At 32.0% G+C, this 21,221-nt stretch overlaps 1 protein-coding gene across 4 annotated transcripts in view; it reads right to left on the reverse strand.

Annotated features, from left to right (window-relative positions):
* Window positions 1-1,162: 1,162 nt before the first annotated feature.
* The window catches only part of LOC106463219 (CB1 cannabinoid receptor-interacting protein 1-like), a 21,046-nt gene continuing 987 nt past the window's right edge, over window positions 1,163-21,221 (reverse strand). The window contains exons 2-5 of one of the 4 annotated variants that reach the window (XR_002611476.1): window positions 20,692-20,789; window positions 18,034-18,178; window positions 8,316-9,610; window positions 1,163-2,856 (exon numbers count right to left, since the gene is read on the reverse strand). Coding sequence is in view for 3 of the 4 variants with exons in the window: in XM_013923216.2 (XP_013778670.1) it covers window positions 9,446-9,610; window positions 18,034-18,178; window positions 20,692-20,789 (408 nt within the window). In the remaining variant the exon portion in view is untranslated. Of the gene's footprint in view, window positions 2,857-4,796; window positions 9,611-18,033; window positions 18,179-20,691; window positions 20,790-21,221 lie in introns of those variants that run through there. The other 3 variants (XM_022390851.1, XM_022390856.1, XM_013923216.2) reach the window with 3 other exon arrangements.

The following is a 21,221-nucleotide window of genomic DNA, read 5'->3' on the forward strand; positions in this document are numbered from 1 at the left end:
TTAGCGTTGTAAATCCAAAGATTTACCGCTGTCCCATCAGGGGACATGATATGGTTAGTCAGCGTTCTAAGAAACATTACCTATTGAAAATGATAATCACTTTCTTTACACTAATTATTTGAACATGAATTTAATCAAAATAGATTAACCTACAACTTTTTTACTTTATTTTATACTAATGCAAAAATCCTTAATAATAGCACGGTTCATTGAAAAGAAAAAGTAATCTATTCTTTTGACGTAGTGCAATTATAATGAAAAGCAGGGTTAAATTCCAATACCCTGAAAGCTTTAACAGAATTTAAAAATTTGTTGAAGATAGTGTTATATAAAACATGATATAAAACTTGTTGAAAACAAATGTAGTTTGTTCAACTTACCAATATGTATATCAATCATCACTAAATGTATAAAACAATTTAAAGCTCATCTTGATTGTAGCACATACATGTTTTAGAACTTATACCATCATAATATTTTGGCATAAGGGTGTGGGTATATATTATAGTAAAGCCACATCGGGCTGTATCCACCGAAGGGAAAATTACATGTTAAGAATTTGTAAGTAATTGTATGTGAAATGTTATATGTGATAATGAGTAGAAGAATAACAAATGTAAATACCTTGAAACTGTTCAAACATTAGGTGTTTCACCTTATGCCAACACGGTAAGTGGGAAAGCGGTAATTCTACGGATTTACAATGCTAAAATTGGGGGTTCAACCTAATTTTGAGACAAATTACTTTCTAATCCAGAATATTCTAGTTTATATTAAAAATAACACTCTTCTACAAAATTCATATGAATGTAAGTATCACAAATCATTGATGTAAGAAACAAGCATGTAATGAAAGAAATATTTATCATTCAGTGATTTTTATCACCATTATTTTTACTGAACCAAAACTATACAGGAACATGTATTTATGGCAAAGTTACTAAGGTTATTTACCACTATCCCTAATTTTGAACCACTGACCAAAAGGAAGGAGACAGTAAGCAGCACCCTAACACTCACACTAAGACTGGCTGTCACTCTTACAATGCACTCACTGCTTAAAGTGTGGGGAATATTTTGTGGTATAGGACAGATTTGAACCTGCTTCACCAGCTCTGGAATCTTAAGCTCTACCACAGGGCCAACCTGTTTCCCACATGTACATGTAAATAGATTTCATGCCTGACAGCAACTATGGATACCACTTTATATCTCGCTAACCTTTTATTGAAAATACACTTTGCTACCAACAAGATAATAACAACAGTAGCACAATTCATTTAAAATTCTGTTACAAAAGACATTCTATTCACAAAAATGTGCTCATCAACACTATATTAATATTTGTAATTTTCCTTTTTTTTATCAAACTTTTGTATTATCTGAAATTATATTTGGTATAGTTTATAACATTTTTTTTTTATTTCATATATTAATAAACTCAATTTGACTCTTTTAATAGCTTGAAATTTTACTTATCTGATCACATAAATTCTAATTTTAGAAATTCCACACATCAATGAAATATGTAAATAGTTAAAGGAATAAATCCTATTACATAAATATGCCACATAAAACTTAAAAGGAATATTTTGTAGCGTCATTAAGGTGTTTTTGTGAAATACATTCCTCCCTGACAATGTTGTGTGGATGAATCAAATCAACACTGTCATTAACCCTGATAAGGAACTGATCAGTCACTAATGTGTTGGCAAGATTCAAAACACAATCAAAACAGGTGATGTCATGTATATTTCATTTTGTTACAATATAATTCTAGGGCAGGAAATTTAAAATCATAGCAATATAAGACACTGAATAAAACACATCTCTTTCTTTTGATTCTACTATCCAGGCTATATGATAATTAGTATATTCCATTTGGCTTTCTTTAAGATTACTTACTCATTTTAATTCATGTTTTACATCAGTATGGTAATATGCAGATTGACAAAAGTTCCCCAAAATTGAAAACGATTACACAAAACACGAAGATGATAAAGATTATTATTTAATTTTGCTTTCATCTTTCAATGTGTCATCTTTAATAAATATGAAAAACAAAATTGTACTCGAAAAAAATAGCTATTTTAGTAATGAATCAGTATTCAAAATATATATATATAATAGTCTCACTCAAATTTCTGTTGTTCATACACATTTCATTCTATAGCAAATGTAAATAAATAACTACAGTTTTTACTAACATGCCTTATCTTTTTGCACAAGTTCTAAAGCATTACTTTATATCAGTAAAATATTGTAGTGAATACATAAACTTTTGAAGAAGAAATATATAATGTTTGATATTGCTTTCATGTATAATACTGTTAAACTTGCATATAACTGATTAAAGCACATAACCATGTTATTGGATAGTCTGAAAAACCTGAAAAGTATAAAACTTTTGAATGAAGTTACATTGAAGAGACCATAAAAATGGCTCCAACATATAAAAAAGCACATTTGTCAACTTTAAATTAAAATCATAATATGGTATCATATATTCAACTGAAAATGACCAAAAATATACAAATGAAAAATCATACATTTAAATACAAACCTTTATAGCTTTAAAAATTTACATTTTAAACTTTTAAAAATACACGATTTGAAATTCATTACACTTCTAATGTCAATGTTAAAATTGTGCTCATGAAACATGGCTACAGAGAAAATGTTCTGAGTAACGTTTTGTCATTGTATATGCACTTATGTGAAATGTGAATAGTTTCATCTTCACATCAGCAACTGTGTAAAAACATTACTCTGAATTGATCGTGTTATATCTTCATATGAGCACTTCATCAAAAACATGACTAGATGAATAGCACTTCCTCTTTGTATCGGCAATTCCTAAAAACATTAAATGGATCATGTTTCATCTTTCTATGAGCACTTTCTTAAAAAACACTCGATAAATAGTTTCATCTTTATATTAGCACTTCATCAAAAAGAAGACTAGATATATAGCATTTCATTTTTGTACCAGCACTTCCTTAAAACATTACCCTAAATAGATCACATTTCACCTTTCTAATAGCACTTTCTTTAAAACATCACTCTAGATAAATAAGGTTTTATCCTTATATCAACTTTCTTAAAACAACAACAACAACAATATAACAAATGATTACATTTGTATTTCCTTGAAACATGGTTCTAAATGAATAATATTTCATTATTGTATCACCACTTCTTTCCAAAACATATGCTTATTATTAACTTATACAGTTTTGTATGCATTCATAAAGAAATAATTAGTATAAATATTATGTAAAATACTTTGAATGTAAAGAGAAAATAACAATAAGAATTGCTAATATGTTAACATATAATTTTATCATTAGTGCTATACTTAATATGATACAAATTTATAAAGGTACATGTTAAGTTCACTCTAACATATGCAATAATATAACACTGCCAATATCTAAAATTTAATGAGTAAATGACATTCACGTAAAAATAGCTACTTACTAACTACTTTAGATTGGTTTCTCTACTGATATTTTAATAGCAGTGACAAGTTTATATTATAAACCTATGGTTACTCTTACTTTCTGAAGAATTATTATAAAATGGAATGTTTTTAAACAATTTTTTTTTGTTTCAACTAGACTACAGATCTTATTGCTACATAGACAGTTTGAAACAAACATATGCAAGCTGATTATAACCAAATGAATATGTTAAATAAGTATAGCAAACTTTTGGAATGTGAAGATTTAACAAAATATCTAGGCTAATATATTTTGCAATTATTGTAAACTGAAATGGACGTTGTACAGACTACCCACAAGGAAGTTTAAACTGGAGTTCTTAAAATATAAATATTACTATCAATTATTGATTTCATATTCTTGAAAATAGATAAATAATCTTTATAAAATTAAATTGTGCTCTGATCAATAAACCAGACAAATATTAAAAAAACTATGCTGTATAGTATGTACATTTTTATTAATATATTATTATTATAATACGTGTGCATATATATATATATATATATATATATGTAACTTACAGGTTATATTTGGTATTTAACCATTTTTATTTCATTCTGTACCAAAATTAAGGTACTGCTCTCTGATGCATTTTTGAAGCACATATACATTATTCAGGATGTGAAATTAATTAACATGTTGCAAGTGCCAAGTGCTCCTAAAAGTCATGTTAGGCTCATACAAATTTTAAAAGATGTGCCCAATTGGCACAAAAAATATCTCATCAATTGTCTCATGGTAGATAAAAAAAAACATTATTTTTTGCCAGTATAAGATTTAGGGTACTATGAACATGAATCAATATTTCTTTGAAACATGAATTTGTGATTTTATAGCCTGAAACCACTTCAAATGCAAGGTTTCACTTATGTATACTGTCTTTTTAGTTGTAGATCATCTGGCTAATCTCTACACTGTACTAAGTTACCAAAAACCCCAATGTCCAACAAGAATTTAAATCCAGGCTGGGTACACACAGAAACTTAATACATATATATATATAATTATTATTATTACTTTCCTTATACTGTATCTAGGCCTATAGCTATACTAACATTAGAAATAAAATAACGTAGATGTCCTAATCCCAATCAGGTCTTAGCAATGTTATCAAGGCTTGAAAGTTGGAGATGTAAGATACATAATGCTTTCTTTTTAATATCACTGCTACAGCAGAACTGGGATTTCCAATTAATAGTTCTCTAGATTTATGGATTTACTAGGTTTAGGCTTAAATCTAATATAAACTATAATGTGTTTGTATGCAGCCTCAATTTGACATTTATGCTTAATCATGAGCATAGATCGAAATTTAGATCCATATGTGTCTAGGCTATTCCACTAAGCTCTAGGCTTCAGTCATGTTGCAATATTTACCCTATGTAGAGACTAAGATACTAGAATGGAAGATAATTATGTTGTGAATGCTCATTCCTTTGAAGAAGAATAAAATGATAAATGAGTACTTCAACATTTTGAGTATTGGTTTTTGTCAGCACTCAAAAATCTCTTCTGGTACCTAAATACTTTGATTTACATGCCACTTAAGTGAAATTAAATGATTTTTAAAAATTTTGAAATTTATGTTTGAAAGTTATACATCTATCAAATTGACAACACTATTCGATCCCCAAGTTGTTGCACATAATTGTCTAAGTACAAGTACAGAAACTGTTTTTTTTTATTTGTCTATTTCTATTGGCTGAAGTTCATAACTAGGCATTAATTTTCAATTCAAATAATCACCTTTTAGTGTGCAACAAGCTATAAAACATGCATTTTATGATTAAGTTATATAACCATTAATTCAAATATATGTGTGGCCTCCAAAGGATGAAAAGTAATTCAAATTCATATTACACCCATATTCATCACCTCATCAGGTGCCCTATCCCTATGGCCCAGTTTGTTAATCAAGGGATTTCATTTGCACAAATAATTATATTTGGTTTTAGGTAAAACTCAAGGATGAATGCTTTGCAAGATTGCCAAGAAAGGAATGTTGGAAACAGGACACTAAGGGACCTTTACCTCCTCCCTCTCCAATTTCTTAAACTTTGTCAAATTCTGAAATGTAGAAAGGCACATCAAAATAAGTAAACTTATGTTTTCCTTTCTTCCTTGGGTTGGTGATCTATCATGAAGGTCCCATGCTATTTCTTTAGAGCTAAAAAGTCAAAGGAATGAAAAGTAAAGAAAGACTCCAGATATTTGACCCCATCTCAACCATGGAAGAACTGAAAATACCACTAACAAAGAGGGAAGAACCCCTCAAGATTCTTTATACCCCTAGTATAGATACCTACCTTGCCCTTTAAAAGAAGATTTACCATGTATTTTGCAAGATTATGATGTCAGAAACCAAAAGTACTACAATTTTTTAGTCACTTAGTGGAGTTAGCAAAAATGGGGTGGGGTGGGGTGGGGGGACTTGAATTGTCTGGTGCAGAGTTGAGTTACTAAAGAGGAAACTTTATGTGTTATGCAGATACCCAAATCCACAGTACTATGTAAAACAGCACTGCAATGAAGCCAATTTCAGAAGCTGGAACAGAATCTTTGGCTGACAAGGTAAATATGATGGTCATCAATGAAGCTGCAGCTAATACTAATTGTGTAAGCTCAAAATAAGCAGGTCAATGTCTGTTTGATCCTCCAAGTTGTTTCTTCTATTCCTCAAAAGCATTTGCATTTCTTTAAATCCAGCTGGAGATGACCAAATTCATGACTAGAGGAGACACTGGCATACAAATTTTCCTGAAGGAAAGACGGGCACCTCAAGCAAGAAAGGATTTCTCTGTATTTTATTATACTAAAAAAGATAAACCTTTTCCCAGGCAACTGAATTCAGATCACTTGGTAAGTGGACAGAAGTTAGTTGGCAACCAGATTAAGAAAATGTTTGGTGCATCCCAGGAAAAAACAGCTTGTAGCAGTTCCATCAAATGAGTGTTCAGAGTGCAGCAAATTTTAATAGGATCCTTGCAAATCTGTAGAAAGATGTGTCTAATAAGATAGATAATGAGTGACTGAAGTAAATTAAGCAAAATCACGAATTCCTAGGAACTATCATAGAATCATTAACACTATGTGCTGTTCAGAATCTGCATATGCAAAAACATCAAGACAATGGAGCTATTTTCCTAGAAGTAGGTCCAAAAGACAGAGTTATAAATCCAGAAAATGATGGAACTTCCATCATAACATGATTTGTTGAAAGGCATACACTCATTTCAAAATTTTTAAGAGATCTCAGTCATAGTATTAAAAGCATTTAGGTCATTGAAAATTTTGAAATCCAGTGAGGTGCAAAAAGAAGTCAGACTCTCTCCAGCATGCCTTAGCAAAGACCAAAACTCTAGTAGGCTTGGCTTGCCTAAACTTTTTTGCTGCAGTGTTGAAATCTCTATTCTAAGCTCTGTAAAGACCAGATGGGGACTTGATTCATGTCCCCAATTTCGTTAGCACAAAAGCAGTTCTCAAAGGAAAAAGTTGTTCAAAGAACCTTCTGCTCTTGCTACAGTTATGGGAATTGAACATTTACCCATTTGGTTGGTAAATGCCAACATAGGCCAACAGCTGCTATGCATGAAAGTGTGGAAGTATATTTTAGAGTCAATGTGTATATACTAACATTGGCTGCAATACTCGTGGATTTTACACTCACTTTGACAAGCATTTCAAAGCCAGTGGTGCCTTTACTAGTGTCATCCCATCTGTAGTGACTGAGAAATGCTGGGAAGAGGTCAAACTAGCCTTCCAGAAGTACAAAAGATGTTTTAGAGATGCTGATGCTGAGATGGAATCACATATGTGGCAGCAATATTTTGAAAGACTGGACACCAAAAGAAAAACAGACTAAACTCATCCTGCAAATGATGCACTTAACCAATGTGACAAATCTGTCTTTCCTTCCTTATTTAACATGACTTTCATCCTTGCAGCTCTGTCAATTTCCACCTGTGAGCCTAAAAGGATATTTTCAAAAGTTAAAAGGATGTTAACTGCCATAAGAAGTACAATGATGGAAGATAGGCTGAAATCCTTAGTGCTTCTTCAATCCCATTGGGAAGAGCTACCAAATAACAACTAGGTAATAGAAAGATATGCATCCAGGAATCATTCTGTAATTTGTTTTATTGCAAAAGTGTTTCAATGCAGGTCATTGTTTATTTATGTTTCAGTTAAAGGTTTAAAATGAAGTTCTAACAACCTAACAAATAAGCTTGTTTTTACTAAAACTACAAAGAGATTCAAATAGATGATGAAATATTTTTTTTTTTCATTCATATTTGGCACTCTTCTCTTCATGAAATGGTTTCTCCAAGATTGGACCCTACATCCACCATTGATTAACAATTATCATGCATTGTACTTGATGCAAACAAAGTTCTATTTTTAACAAACAATCTATCAATTAATAACAGTGATAAGAAATTATCATTTCAATAATTATCCACAGATCACAATATTTTATTAGTAAGAAGTAAATTTAACTGGAGTATTCCAAAATTTTTAGGAGAAACTAAATGAATATTAATGCTTTTTTAATCTCCTGACTAATAAAAGTCTATTTAGGTTTTTATCATATACAATTAACTAAAATAATGCCTTCTTAAAACCTTCATATCAAAAGAAATTTTCTATCCTTCAATGCTTAAAACAAAGCTAAAAATCCTTAGGATATTAACAAAATACAGCAAACTACAGGACAAAGTTACAGTATCAATGAGAGTTGCTGCAATAATAAATAAACTGAAGGATGTGAGCTAAGTTCTGAGTGAGTGTTAAAAGAGCATAAATTCTTACCAGTATAACAAATACAAAGCTATGTATCTATTTGGCCGGATGTATATTCTCATATCTCAAACTGTTATTGGAAAAACAATAAAAGTCAAATAAAGTTTCTCTATCACTGCAAACATCACAAGGTTTAAATAACAGTTCTTCCAAAACAAAATGCTGACTGACATTGCATAATTGTACTCACTTATCACCATAAGTTTTTATATGAACTAAAAATAAACTTGGCATTAATGTTAGTAAAATATTAAACTGTAGGTTCAATCTAAATTATTTAATAAGACTTAATTATCTAACTGCTAAACAATTTTGCAATCCTGCAGAGTTTAGTAGTAAGTGAGTTACAGATGAGTTCAAATAAACTCTTTTATATTCTACAGGTGCATAAAGGGTTTCTTTACTTTCAAGAGACAATTCCATATGACTTTAGATACAGTCTTGGAAGAGGAATTCGTAATAAAATTATGGTTATACCATTTAATGTTGTTAACTATTAACTAAATGCCATAGTTTATAAACATGCACAATAATCACATCACATATATATTCTGTAGATATATATATATATATATATGTTTCAAATAAACAATAAAACACCTAACACACTAATGATAGCCACACTAACTGTGAAACTTGATCCAATATCTAATAAAATATCCAACAAGTAGCAAATAGAAAATTAGAAGTTGCTGAGCTCACAGCTAAAAACTAGGTTCAAGTCATAATATCATGAATATAGCTAACAATTAAATACATGTGAGAATACTATGCTACTTGCATAAAGATATATTTATATAACACCAGTTAGATATCATTTGTCAATATACAGTATTAACTGAATGAAGTATCCAACCCACTGTAAAACATAAAATACAGTTACACGCTTGGAAACTAAAGAGAACATAATCAACCTCTTAAAAATCAGTCTAAATTGTATGCAACATTTCAAAATAAAATTGATTGAAAGTTTCCTTCGACTGTGTATGTTTCCTACAAAATACCAGATACATTATTCCATGATATACCACTGGACAGAAAACTCAGATACTCTTTCCTATCAGAATGAAACTACTCCATTGAATTAAAGTTTATATCTTTTCAAACCTGTGGAATACTGGCTGATCATACTATAATGCTTATCGGTAAGTCTGTTTAACAATGTCTACAAAACTTGTCCCAGATTTACTCTCACACTCAAATTCAATGTGATTGAGTGGTGTACCCCAAGTGTAATGTTGTTTATCTTCTAGCTTGTAGAATTTGATTTGCAGATTCATAGTCAGTGATCCATTATCTTTAACCTGCAAAAAAAGGAACCTCACATAAGTAAATAAAAACAGACTGACACAGAAAACAAAACAATTTATATTAGAAATGCTTGTACAAGCCACATTGTAAATAGGTTCTAAAAGTGCAACTTACTTCATATGACATGCTTTACCTAGTACCTGCACATAAACTTCATACATTCTTATAGTAAGCCATAGAAAAGTACTACAAGAATAACCAGGAAGGAAAGTGCATGTATAAAAAATTTAAGAAATATAACAACAATATCAATTAATATGTATCTTTTTATATTCAAATTCACAGGCCTATTTCTAATTCATTTGTCAGTTTATTTTTTTTCCTGTAATATCAAAAATGTGTTTCTTGCAAATAAACAGTTTCTGTTTAACACTTGTCATTCTAATAATGTATTATTACAGCTTTTATAGTGTTCCTTACTAACCTATCAGAATCCTCAAACAAAAAACAAAGTTTTACTGTAATTTGTTTTCCCAAGTTGTTGATGAAAAATACTACAGAACACTTCAGAGACAGGAAAACCTTTGTTTTTGGTTCATCAAAATAATAATCTTGTTTTATTATTTTATTTCACAGTGCACTGGTACTTAAATCTGAATGAAGTGTTTACAAGTTATTTGAGTATTTTCAATGATATACAAATATACAAACTCATTCAATTTCACAATTCTAAATTAAAACTTATTTCAAATAGGTATTTACCTATTAAATACTAAAAATCTTTCCTTGTTGAGTTGTTCTCATGTTGTCAACAACTGTGTGACATTAGGTTCTGCATGATCTTGACACATTGCAGAGCATGCATCAAATTAGCCAGAATTCTCCACTCTCATCTTTCATGCGACTTAGTACTACAGAGTCAGAATATACATAAGATCTGCTTTCCTGCCATAATCTACATTTCTTAGTTGCATGATAATGAAGCCAAAGAAGTAGACATATTGCAGCAAAGAAAAGGCTGTAAGAACAAGTACTATCCTGATTGTTGATATAAGGCATCACTGTAGAATTGTCTGTGTGAAGCAACACAGAACGGTGGTCGTTAAGTGACAGGAACTTAAGATAAGCATGCTGAATTGTGCAAAATTCTAACATGTTGATGTAAGCAGTTGTTTCATGAGGACCACAAGAACCATAACATATAGAAAGGATGTCTTTGTCAGCAGACGTGGATTTGAATACAGAGGAGTTTGAAGAAGAGACTCCAAAGCTTGCAATGCCATAGAAAATGGCTGAAGTACTCCTTGAATTGAGTTAATCCAAAACTTCAGCTGTACCAAATACTGTATTGGTACTAAATTGGATTTGGGAGTTGTGGATGATCCACCAAAGAGATGTAGTCAGCTGGGCATTCAACTGGGTATGCTTTAAAAATTGAATGAATGAAAGTGTCAGAATAAAAGTAAAAATTCATGTCAAGTAAATGGAGAAGACCAGCAAATGTTTGACTACTTGACAATAAACATATAGAGGTGAAGCCATGTGTAATAAATGATTTTGACAGCAACTTGTTGAAGGTGATTTGAGTCTTCCTGATTAAAAATTTGTAAATTAATTGGACCAGAAGAAAGGTAAAAAGCCACTGGGTGAAGAGAATGAGGAAAAGGAAGATAAAAGTAAAGACCAGGCTCAAGGATCTGTTGAACACAAGGGTCCCACAGATGAGCACATAATCAGAGCCAACCTCTAATAGTCAAGATGGGGATTTGTCTGGAAAAGGAATCAATGAGAGGATTGAGAAGACACATCTCACTTATATCCATGTTTGGCAACAGGATAGAGTCAAAAGAAATGAGTAGATGTAGTTGACAGTGACTGAAAAGCTGATGAGGGAGGTATGGCAGGAGAACAAACATTACCTTGAAGAGGTACTATCAGCAGAAGTAAATCGAGATGCTAAAACCATATTCTGCACCTGCTGGTGTGCTTTTCTTAAATGTAAAACTAGTTCAGGTGAAGATCCTACAAAGACAAAATGATGCAGGAAAGAAGCTCTTTTGAGGTCAGCTGAAATGTTAGGGGTTGCAATCCCCTTGCAACACAACACAATGAGTTAAGGTGCCAAAGGAATATAAGAGCCATGTAGCAGTAGCAGCTGCATCAGTGAAAGGTGAAACTAAAGAAGACTGAACGGTAAAAATATGATCCTAACTGCAGGAATTAGAAGAATGAGAGTAGCTAATAATTAGTGCACTGAAGAAAAAAGTATCAAGATTAGACAAATAATAATGAACAGGGTAAACACTGATGATGGGTCAAACTAGAAGACCCCCCACCACAACCACCAAAAACAAAACTGAAAGCATCAGCAATGATCAAATATCAGAGCGAGGAAGAAAATACTACAATGCCCCTGATTAATGCCACCAGGGACATTGCATACTGCAAAGGGGTGTGTGAATTATAGTACTTGTGCAGTTCTAGATTCTATTTTTCACGTGATTTATTGATTTCAATGCTAATAAGTGTGTGTGTTTGTTTTTCTTCTTTTTTTCAAATCAAAATTGCAAAATTATGGATTACTATTGCTGTCACACAAGGTAAGCTTTATAAAAATACTGGGGGGAGAGATAATTAGAGAGGGGGCATTAATTAGAGGCAATATGGTATAAAGATTCAAGAACTGAATTGTCCAACTGATTCAAGATTAGAAATAGAAAATATCTGAGAAAAGGTGAAATCAGATCAGGAAAAGTTTCATCAGAATTAGCATCAGCTGAAAAATCCTACTTTGCAAATAAAAATGCCTGAGAAAAAGATCAATCTTGTTCCTTATCATCATGAGAAAAGGAGAGGTTTCCACAAAGTGGATCCACATGATCATGAAAAACCTTCCAGGAACACCAGCAAACAATTTGGTATTAAATACCCAAGTATTATGCATATTAAAGTAAGGCCTCCAAAAAGTTGTAGAATTTGCAACAGAGGGAAAGTTGACTTCAGAACTCATAGTAAGCAAAGTTAACAACATGAATATAAACAAGAAAGTCCAGATTATGAAAAGAAAGCAAAATTGTGTATGTTCTTCTGATCCACAAGGAGTACTTCATGTGTAAGAGGGAAGGATGGATTATTATAGGTAAGTTGCTGCATGCTCTGTATTGTGACAAGCACATTCAGAACCTAAAGTCACCTGGTTATTGACAGTATGACAACAACTCAACAAGGAAAGGCTTTTAGTATTTCAGAGTTAAGCATAAATTAAATTCTTTAGGACCTTCCTAATGCTTAAGGACAAAGACTATCCAAGTTTTTATATACACACACATACACATATATATATATGTCCTTTTGTACATTCCTGAAGAGTGACAAGGCAAAGCACAAGCAAACACATCAGAATTACAATAATAAAATATTACTAAAATAAAACAACAATTTGATAACAGATAACTAGAGATTCAATAGACAATCAACATAAAAGGAAACATACTAGCTCACACATAGCATTAAAGATTGTACTAAGACCAGATGTTACAGTTTAATGCAATATCAGTCCAGTCAACTGTAAAAAGATTACAGATAAGTGTGTCAGTAAAAATAACAAAAGGTCACAATTAGCCCCATGAAGTAGCATCTCATATACATATATCTCATATACACTAATAAAGATTGAAACTGCTTCAAACTGTAGTTCTCAGTAATATAGGATTTGTTGCCTGATGTAGACTAGTAATTTTATTTTGGTGCATGACATTTATATGAGCACTTCTGTAAACTGTAAAGTTGAATAGCTTCAAACACTCTCTTTAAATGAATGAGGATAAAGTTTGGTGAATCAAAATAAGCTACAATACAATGACACATATATGTTGCAAGAATAAGTTCCCCAGATGTCTGAAAAATAACATTATCCAATCATGTAGAAACAAATACTTGTTATGATTTAACACATAGATAGACTGAGGATGAAATGTTGTCAAATCAGTCAATCTAAACAGTTTTGTCATATTCTATATAAAATCTGGAACAATGTAGATACTGGTTGAAGCATGACAGTTCTATAACAAGGACATATTCAGAATCATTAGAATATTGAATCAAAATCTGGTTTTGGGTCCTGAAAAAATGTTTGTGGATTCCTATTCTACTAGACTGTGATATTCATAGGTCTTAGGGAGGAAGGACCTATCGGGATATAGGATGACACAAGAGGAATAGTAGAGGGTGCGGGGAACATAAACAGCATAAACATCTGATTGAAAACATTTGCAGGACTGTATTAAGGACTTAACGTCTCAGAAATGGGACCATATGTAAATCCCCGAGTTATGTCGAGGGTAAATGAACCTGAGCCAAAACGGCATCACGACCTATAAGGTCCCAACAATAAAGAAACCACTTATGTAACGCCAGAGCCGAAGACAATATGCAGGCTAAAGTGGAGGAGAGAAGAGCAAGGGTACCTGCAGAAATTCTCTCAGGATTTCTGTGAAGAATCTCAAATCGGAAGGTGTATGGAAGAAATATACTGTAAGAGGTTGGTAAGGGTAAGATGCAGGCGAGAATATTGGGCATAGGTAAGACTGACATTTGATGTGGGAGCTGTTCCCCAAATAGGTAACAAGAAAGCTAACAACTGCTGACCTATAAGGTCCCAACAATAAAGAAACCACTTATGTAACGCCAGAGCCGAAGACAATATGCAGGCTAAAGTGGAGGAGAGAAGAGCAAGGGTACCTGCAGAAATTCTCTCAGGATTTCTGTGAAGAACCTCAAATCGGAGGTGTATGGAAGAAAGATACTGTAAGAGGTTGGTAAGGGTAAGATGCAGGCGAGAATATTGGGCATAGGTAAGACTGACATTTGATGTGGGAGCTGTTCCCCAAATAGGTAACAAGAAAGCTAACAACTGCTGATCTAAAAATGGATAGTCCGGCTGATAGTAAAGAAGGGCGAACTGATCAAAAGTCCTTTTGGTGCATCGCATGCTAATTCTCTCACTCAATTGCGAGGCAAATTGATCAGCATGAACCCAAATATTAGGGGAGGGAGGAAAAGCCAAAAAGGGTTGGGAAGATTGTTCATGCAATAAGGAAGGACGAGGTGAATAAGAAATAAGTGATAGGGTTAAAAAATCACAAACCTGAGACCCAAAATCCAGAAAGACCAAATTAGGCCTAGGAGATTCCTCAGGTTGGGAATGGAAAGAAATGGTAAACTCTGGAGGCAGAAAAAGATGATCAAAGTCCTCGTTAGTCTGCACAGGCTCAGCAAGCTCAGGAGAAGTCTGGGGCCAAAGGTTGGCCCATGTAACATTCGACTTCTCGACGTATGAAAGCAGATAAATCCACTGCGGGTCACCCGCATCTGAGGCCTGAGAAAAAACGCTGATCGCTGGTATAACCCCTGAAGTGGTAACATTAATTTTGGAATTCATTGCACAGAAAAGGCTCACCAAATTCCAGTGCAGAAATAAGGTGGCTAGAATTAACTGATAAATGCTACTATAAGAACTGGGCTGAATGAAAGCAAATTAAATTGAAAAATAACCACTTCGTGAGGAAAACATGAAGCATTAAGCAAACAAAAGAATATATCTGAACTCAAATACTACTAAACGAGAATTGATAGATTGGTAGAGAAGAGTAGAGGGAGTCACATGTGTCATGTGAGAACATTATGCTTTTATTGGTTAGGAAGCAATGCATGATGATTTGCATGAGAAACACTGTTGGAATATAGTAATATAGGGGGGGGGGAGCGGAAGGCTTGTGGCATGCATAAAGAAAAAGTTTGCATGTATATAGGGCAGCACTGAATGAGAATAGCTAATCTTGTGAGAGGAGGTAAGTACCATAATAGAATTGGATTCTGTTATCAAGAATGTAGGAATGGTAGCCAAAGCAGACCTCAGTCCTACAAACAGGAATCAAACAAACACATCAGTAATGTAGCAATTCAAAAAAACTTAAGCCCTACACTGATGTAAATTAGGATTATATGGCACACTCTGAACAATGACAAAAAAAAATGTATTCAGATAGAACACTGAATTAGATGTTACTAGTAGGAATGATATGTAAAGTACAAATTATCTAAACATACCTAACTGACAAAACATCAAATTTACCTAATCTATAAAGTATGTAATAATAACAAATGTGTAAACTGACTAAAATTACCTAGAAAACAAAGTAATAATCAATATCTAACTTACAATAAATTTAAATTAACTTTGATGACAAAGGATACATAAATATCTAACTTATCAAAGTCCAAGCAATGATGACATAAAATACTTAATTCTCCCATGTGCAAAGAAGGACAAAGCCACACAAAGGGCATCTGAGACATGTTTACCATGGGTATTACCACCAGGTGTGAAGTGTACAAGTCACTGGAAGACCTGGCAGCCATCAGAAGAAATGAGGAGAATAACAAACCTCTACCAAAGTGAATGATCTGGAGGTACAGCAACAGGAGCAGGAAAAAGAAAACTAGCAAAATCACTCTTGTCTCAAATATACAGAAAAAAACAAATATGCGTCAACCTAAGTATTCAGCTGTAAAAACAAAAGGGTGTGGGTGTGGAAGGTGAAATCTCTTGAAGAGGTGTAGAGTGTGACAGACCAAAATAAGAAGGTGCCAGAAAAAAAAAAAGAGTTCACATTGTTTTCTCCTTGATTGTATTCTTCCTTAGCAACATTATCAGGTTGAAAAGGAGAAGAAATCGTCTAGCTCCCTGTGAATTAAAGCCTGTACCTCCTCTGCAGATAAAGTCGAACCCAATTCTTGGGAAGTCATAACAGTAGCATTGTCAACTGTAACAGGAACTACCGTAATTGATACACTGAATCACTAATTCATTCAAAATTCTTGTATAAATTAGTAACAAGAAACAAATGCAAAAAATAAAAAATTTTGTTGAAACGATTGAATACAAACACAATAAAAGAAAACTGTTGAAAAAATAATTGAAATGTCAAATAAGCACAATCATAAACAGCAGCCACATGTGAAAAACACATGTCTATACAAAGCTGTGCCAATTGAGAAAGTGAGGATTGAGCAGGGATGGCAGAGGGATCAAGCTGTGCCAATATTGGTGAAGAGTAGTCACATGATACATATATGTTCAGAAATGACATAAAATTGATAGGCTTATAGACTGGTGCGCTGAGCACAAAAACTTTTTATCAATGCTTAGAGTGCAGAAAGAAGATCAAGATAGCTTTGTGTACGAGGAGGTAAGACTGTATCAGAAATACAATTACCATTCCATAGGTTTCTCTTCACAAATTCTCACAAAAGTACTATATGAGACAATGCCCTTATACCCTTGTACATGCCCTTTAAAAACATTTTCACTAGTATTTCCAGTATAGTATGACCAATCATAAAGGTTGAGCAAAAACAATAGTTATTACAGAAAAACTTGGATATTTAGTAATAAATAAGTAATTGTCTTTACCTTAGATTTCAAGTGATAAAAGTAGTGAAAATTCTTGTCACAGTGTGTGGTAGATAATATATAATTTGGTGAAAACAAATTAACTCTGATACTAGAAAATGGCAACAGTAAGATGTTTAGTGTTTAGCAGGAACACTTTTGATGACACTAGACAGGTCCAGTAAAAGCATGTGCACTATGGAGGGGTACCCATTTATTTGGGGAGTTTTTTTTTGGAAAATGTAACCCAAATCAATTAACTCACATTCACTACTATTACACTTCACTGTTGTAACAATAGATAAGGAAATAAGGAAATCTTATAACAGCACAATATTATGATAGTTCTTTCCAAAAAAGATTTTCTTTTGATCTTTCATTAACTCATTAACAGCCTGTTTCAGCCACTTAAAATAAAATCATGTAGTGAGCACACCCTCTACGGAATACAATAAACAAATACTAACACTCACCAAATTACTGTAAAGAATTTAAATATAATGTAATGCTTACTTTCAATTGACTCAACAATCTTGCACATATAAATTTGTGCATGCATGTGTGTGTGTGTGTGTGTATGAAAGCTATTGTAAATAATCTGATTCTATTATAAACAAAGATTTTCCTCATATTATTTACATAATTAATTACAAATTACCAGTTACATTTACATTCATGAATAAATAAATATATGATTTGTAGGGCAAATGACACTAAACAGAAAAGTAAAAGACTAAACTTTAACTATTACCAACAAAAGAGTAATGCAATAGTACTGCACTAAGGGTACCCTACAAATGAGTTTACTAGCAGGAAAAATTACCAGTACTAACTAGTAAACATATTCAATTCTAGAAATAAAATTTTTGAGCCAATAAAGAAGAATAAATATTAACTTACTGTAATGGTTTTTTAATAAAGCATTTTCTAAGGATTTACATTTTTCTAGCTGTCCAACACAGAAACTGATAAAAACATATAACTGAACATTTTACAACTTTCTTGTTTCAAACTCCACGTTACCTCAAGTACAACAGGCAAGATGTCTCGTTTTCCTTTCGTTGTTAACTGCGTCCCTGTACTTGGCCAGGAGAAGGTATAAGTTAAGCTACTACTATCACCAGTCATTTCTGTAGTGTTTACATTAGTTCCCATGACACTTATGTTCCTGATGAAAACAAAAAAATAGGACAGTGATGTTTATAAATTATGTTTAGCAACAGATAAATGTTTATAACAGAACTCATTTTCAACTGTAAATTATTTAAGGTGAACAACAAATGTAGATAAAAGATAAGAAAAATATTAAAATGAGAAGTTAGTTTAATAGCTTTCATTTTTATTGTTTAAGATACCGTACTGTCTATAGCTTCATGGGTAATTTACGGAAAGTTTAAGAGTATAAGACAATAAAAATTTAAAAAATTAATACACAAAACAAAGAAAACATGAGAAAAAAAAAGTTCAAGATTAAGCAACAAGCAATTAGAAAATTAAAATAACCATTCTTATAACAATAATACTAAATTTAACTGATACTACAATTTATTATGGGAAATTATTTTAACTTGTTGAAATTCTTAATAGCTGAAAGATGTATTACAATTTTGAAGAAGCAGGCTCAAGTGTGCATTAAATATACCAGAGAACAAAGGTAATGAAAAATGTATGCTAATAACTTGAAATCTGACCAAAAAAAGAACATATGTGAATGTTAATTTCCTAACATTTCTTAACCGAAAGTCAAAACAAAACAACAACAATAAAACGATGCATTTAAGTTTTACTTCAAAGAAATTTACAGTTTAGGATTTTATTCCCAATTCAAACTATATCTAACAAATTTTACTAGGACTAACTTTTCTAAACATTATACATTATTCTTTAACGAATTACTTTCAGTTCACCCATAAATGTAACCAAAATAAAAGAAGACTTTTATTTAGCAAAAATACTTGTATTTTAGTCTATAACACCTTATACAATTATACTGTGATCTGTAAACTGATAGTTTGTGTAACATTACATCAGATTTATATTCTGTACAGTTGAGATGCTATAATGTTCTTTTTACTAGAGACTAGTACAAACATTTATGCTCCTTTCTAAAGAATGTTAATGTTCATTTTACTTGTTGAAGGTAGTGTATGAGTTAATTATAAAAAATAATAACTAGTAAACTTTTAATACAAAAATACAGGAAAAATAGGTTAAGCACAGAAAATTAAATAATTAGACCAGATAACATATCAAATTAGAATTAAAAGAAATATTGTAACAGCTAGTTATGTAACTTTAACCAAAATATAATATAATTTTTTTCAATTTATTTTACTCACCTTGCAGCTTTGAAAGATATTTACTTCAGTATACAAATAATATAGTACCTAATGTTTCTACATAAGTTTCTATATAAACATGATTAATGCTGAAAAAGCAGGGCACATACTTTCCTGAAATAAAATGATAATAAATTTTCAATGTGTTTCTATATTTTCTAAGTAGCTACATCAAACAGAAATACAAGTTTCTATTACTAAGTATAAGGAGTTAATAAAGGCATTTAAAGAAAAAGTACATAACTTAATTGTGTCAGGAAACTGCCAAGAATTAATTATGGGGATGAAAATAAGTAGGTCACTTGGACTAAATGCTAGACTTAGATTAATATGTAAGGATAAGCAGATTGGCTGGTTGGACTTGCAGTATCAGTTCAATTTTAATATAATGGGAATACCTGAAACATGGTTAAATGTAAGTGATTTTGATGACAGAAATTTCTTTGAAATGCAGGGTTAGAGGTTATTTAATAGGTATAAAGTACAAAAGGGAGGAGGAGAAGTGACTTTATGTGTAAAGTGTGAGTTACATTCCGATGAAGTTGAGGATTTCAAAGATGACAGCAAAAAGATTGAATCCATTTGGGTTTCTATTAGCAGATATAAAAGTAAAAGGCTTTTAGTGGGATTTTTTACAGACGACCAGATGATACTAATGAAATTAATGAGAAATTTTACAATGATGTTAAGATTTCAGCTGTTAATCAAGTCATAATTATGGTTGATTTTAATTTCCGGCATATAGATTGGGAAATGCTAAAGTCCAACCATGAAGAAAGGTTTTTGGAAACTGTTCAATTTATGACCGTACAAAAAGTGTTAAATATTGTATTAAAATTTAAAATCATGATTTTTTCACAAAGCACCTATCCATCTCGGATGGAACACCAGTGTTCCGCGGAACATAGTTTGGGAAACGCTGCATTAGATGGTATCTGATTGAGGTGTTTGAGATTGTAAAGGGAATTCATTGTGTTGATGCATCATCTTTTTTCATACTTAACAGCAAGAATAGTAGGACTAGGGAACACAAATATAAATTTTGGCCAAGTAGGAGTCATCTTCAGCTAAGACAGTTATATTTTTCTAACAGGGTGTTTGGCCTCTGGAATGGGTTACCTTTGAATGCTGTAGAGGCAGTAAAATTAAGTGTGTTTAAGAAAAAACATTATAACATTATGAATGATAAGGGCTGGCTTTAAGATTTTTAAAAAATGTATTTAGTTAATAGTTTTAGTTTAGTTTCGAGGATGGGACAGCCAAGATGGACTAATAAGTTCCTTGTTGTCCCTAAACATTATATTATGTTATTAATGACTCGGTTGAATTTCTCACAACTTACTGAATTATCTGGGGTGGGCGGGTGATCACTGAAAATCCATAACTGGTATCCACTGTTAATTTGATTGTTTTATCAGTAGAAAACCTCTGGCCATCTGTCTGTGGTTAAGAACAAAAACATAATTATTTACTAAGCTTACTATTAGTTTCATTCTTTAATACATAAAGTTCTAATGGTTTCTGTAGATATAATGGCAACATTTCAACATTCACAATAATAAGTTATACAGTTCTAACTAGTTCCTGAAGTATTTGATATCAGAACAGTTAACTTTCACACTGACAATTAAGACTAAAGTTCTAAATGGCCTCTGCAGGATGATGCATTATTTAATTTACCTTTACAATTTATAACATAAATTGTAGTTTCAGTAGCTCTCTGTAGCATAACATTCAATTTTATTCTTTATCATTTGGCAACAACAAATGTCATAAAAGAAAAAACATATGGATAAATTTAATAAGATTTCAGCTAAAATGAAGTCTCAATGTAAATGAACAGAGTAAATGTACCATACAACTTAAAAAATA

Source organism: Limulus polyphemus, unplaced genomic scaffold (assembly GCF_000517525.1).
Source record: "Limulus polyphemus unplaced genomic scaffold, Limulus_polyphemus-2.1.2 Scaffold51, whole genome shotgun sequence".
NCBI lineage: Eukaryota > Metazoa > Arthropoda > Merostomata > Xiphosura > Limulidae > Limulus > Limulus polyphemus.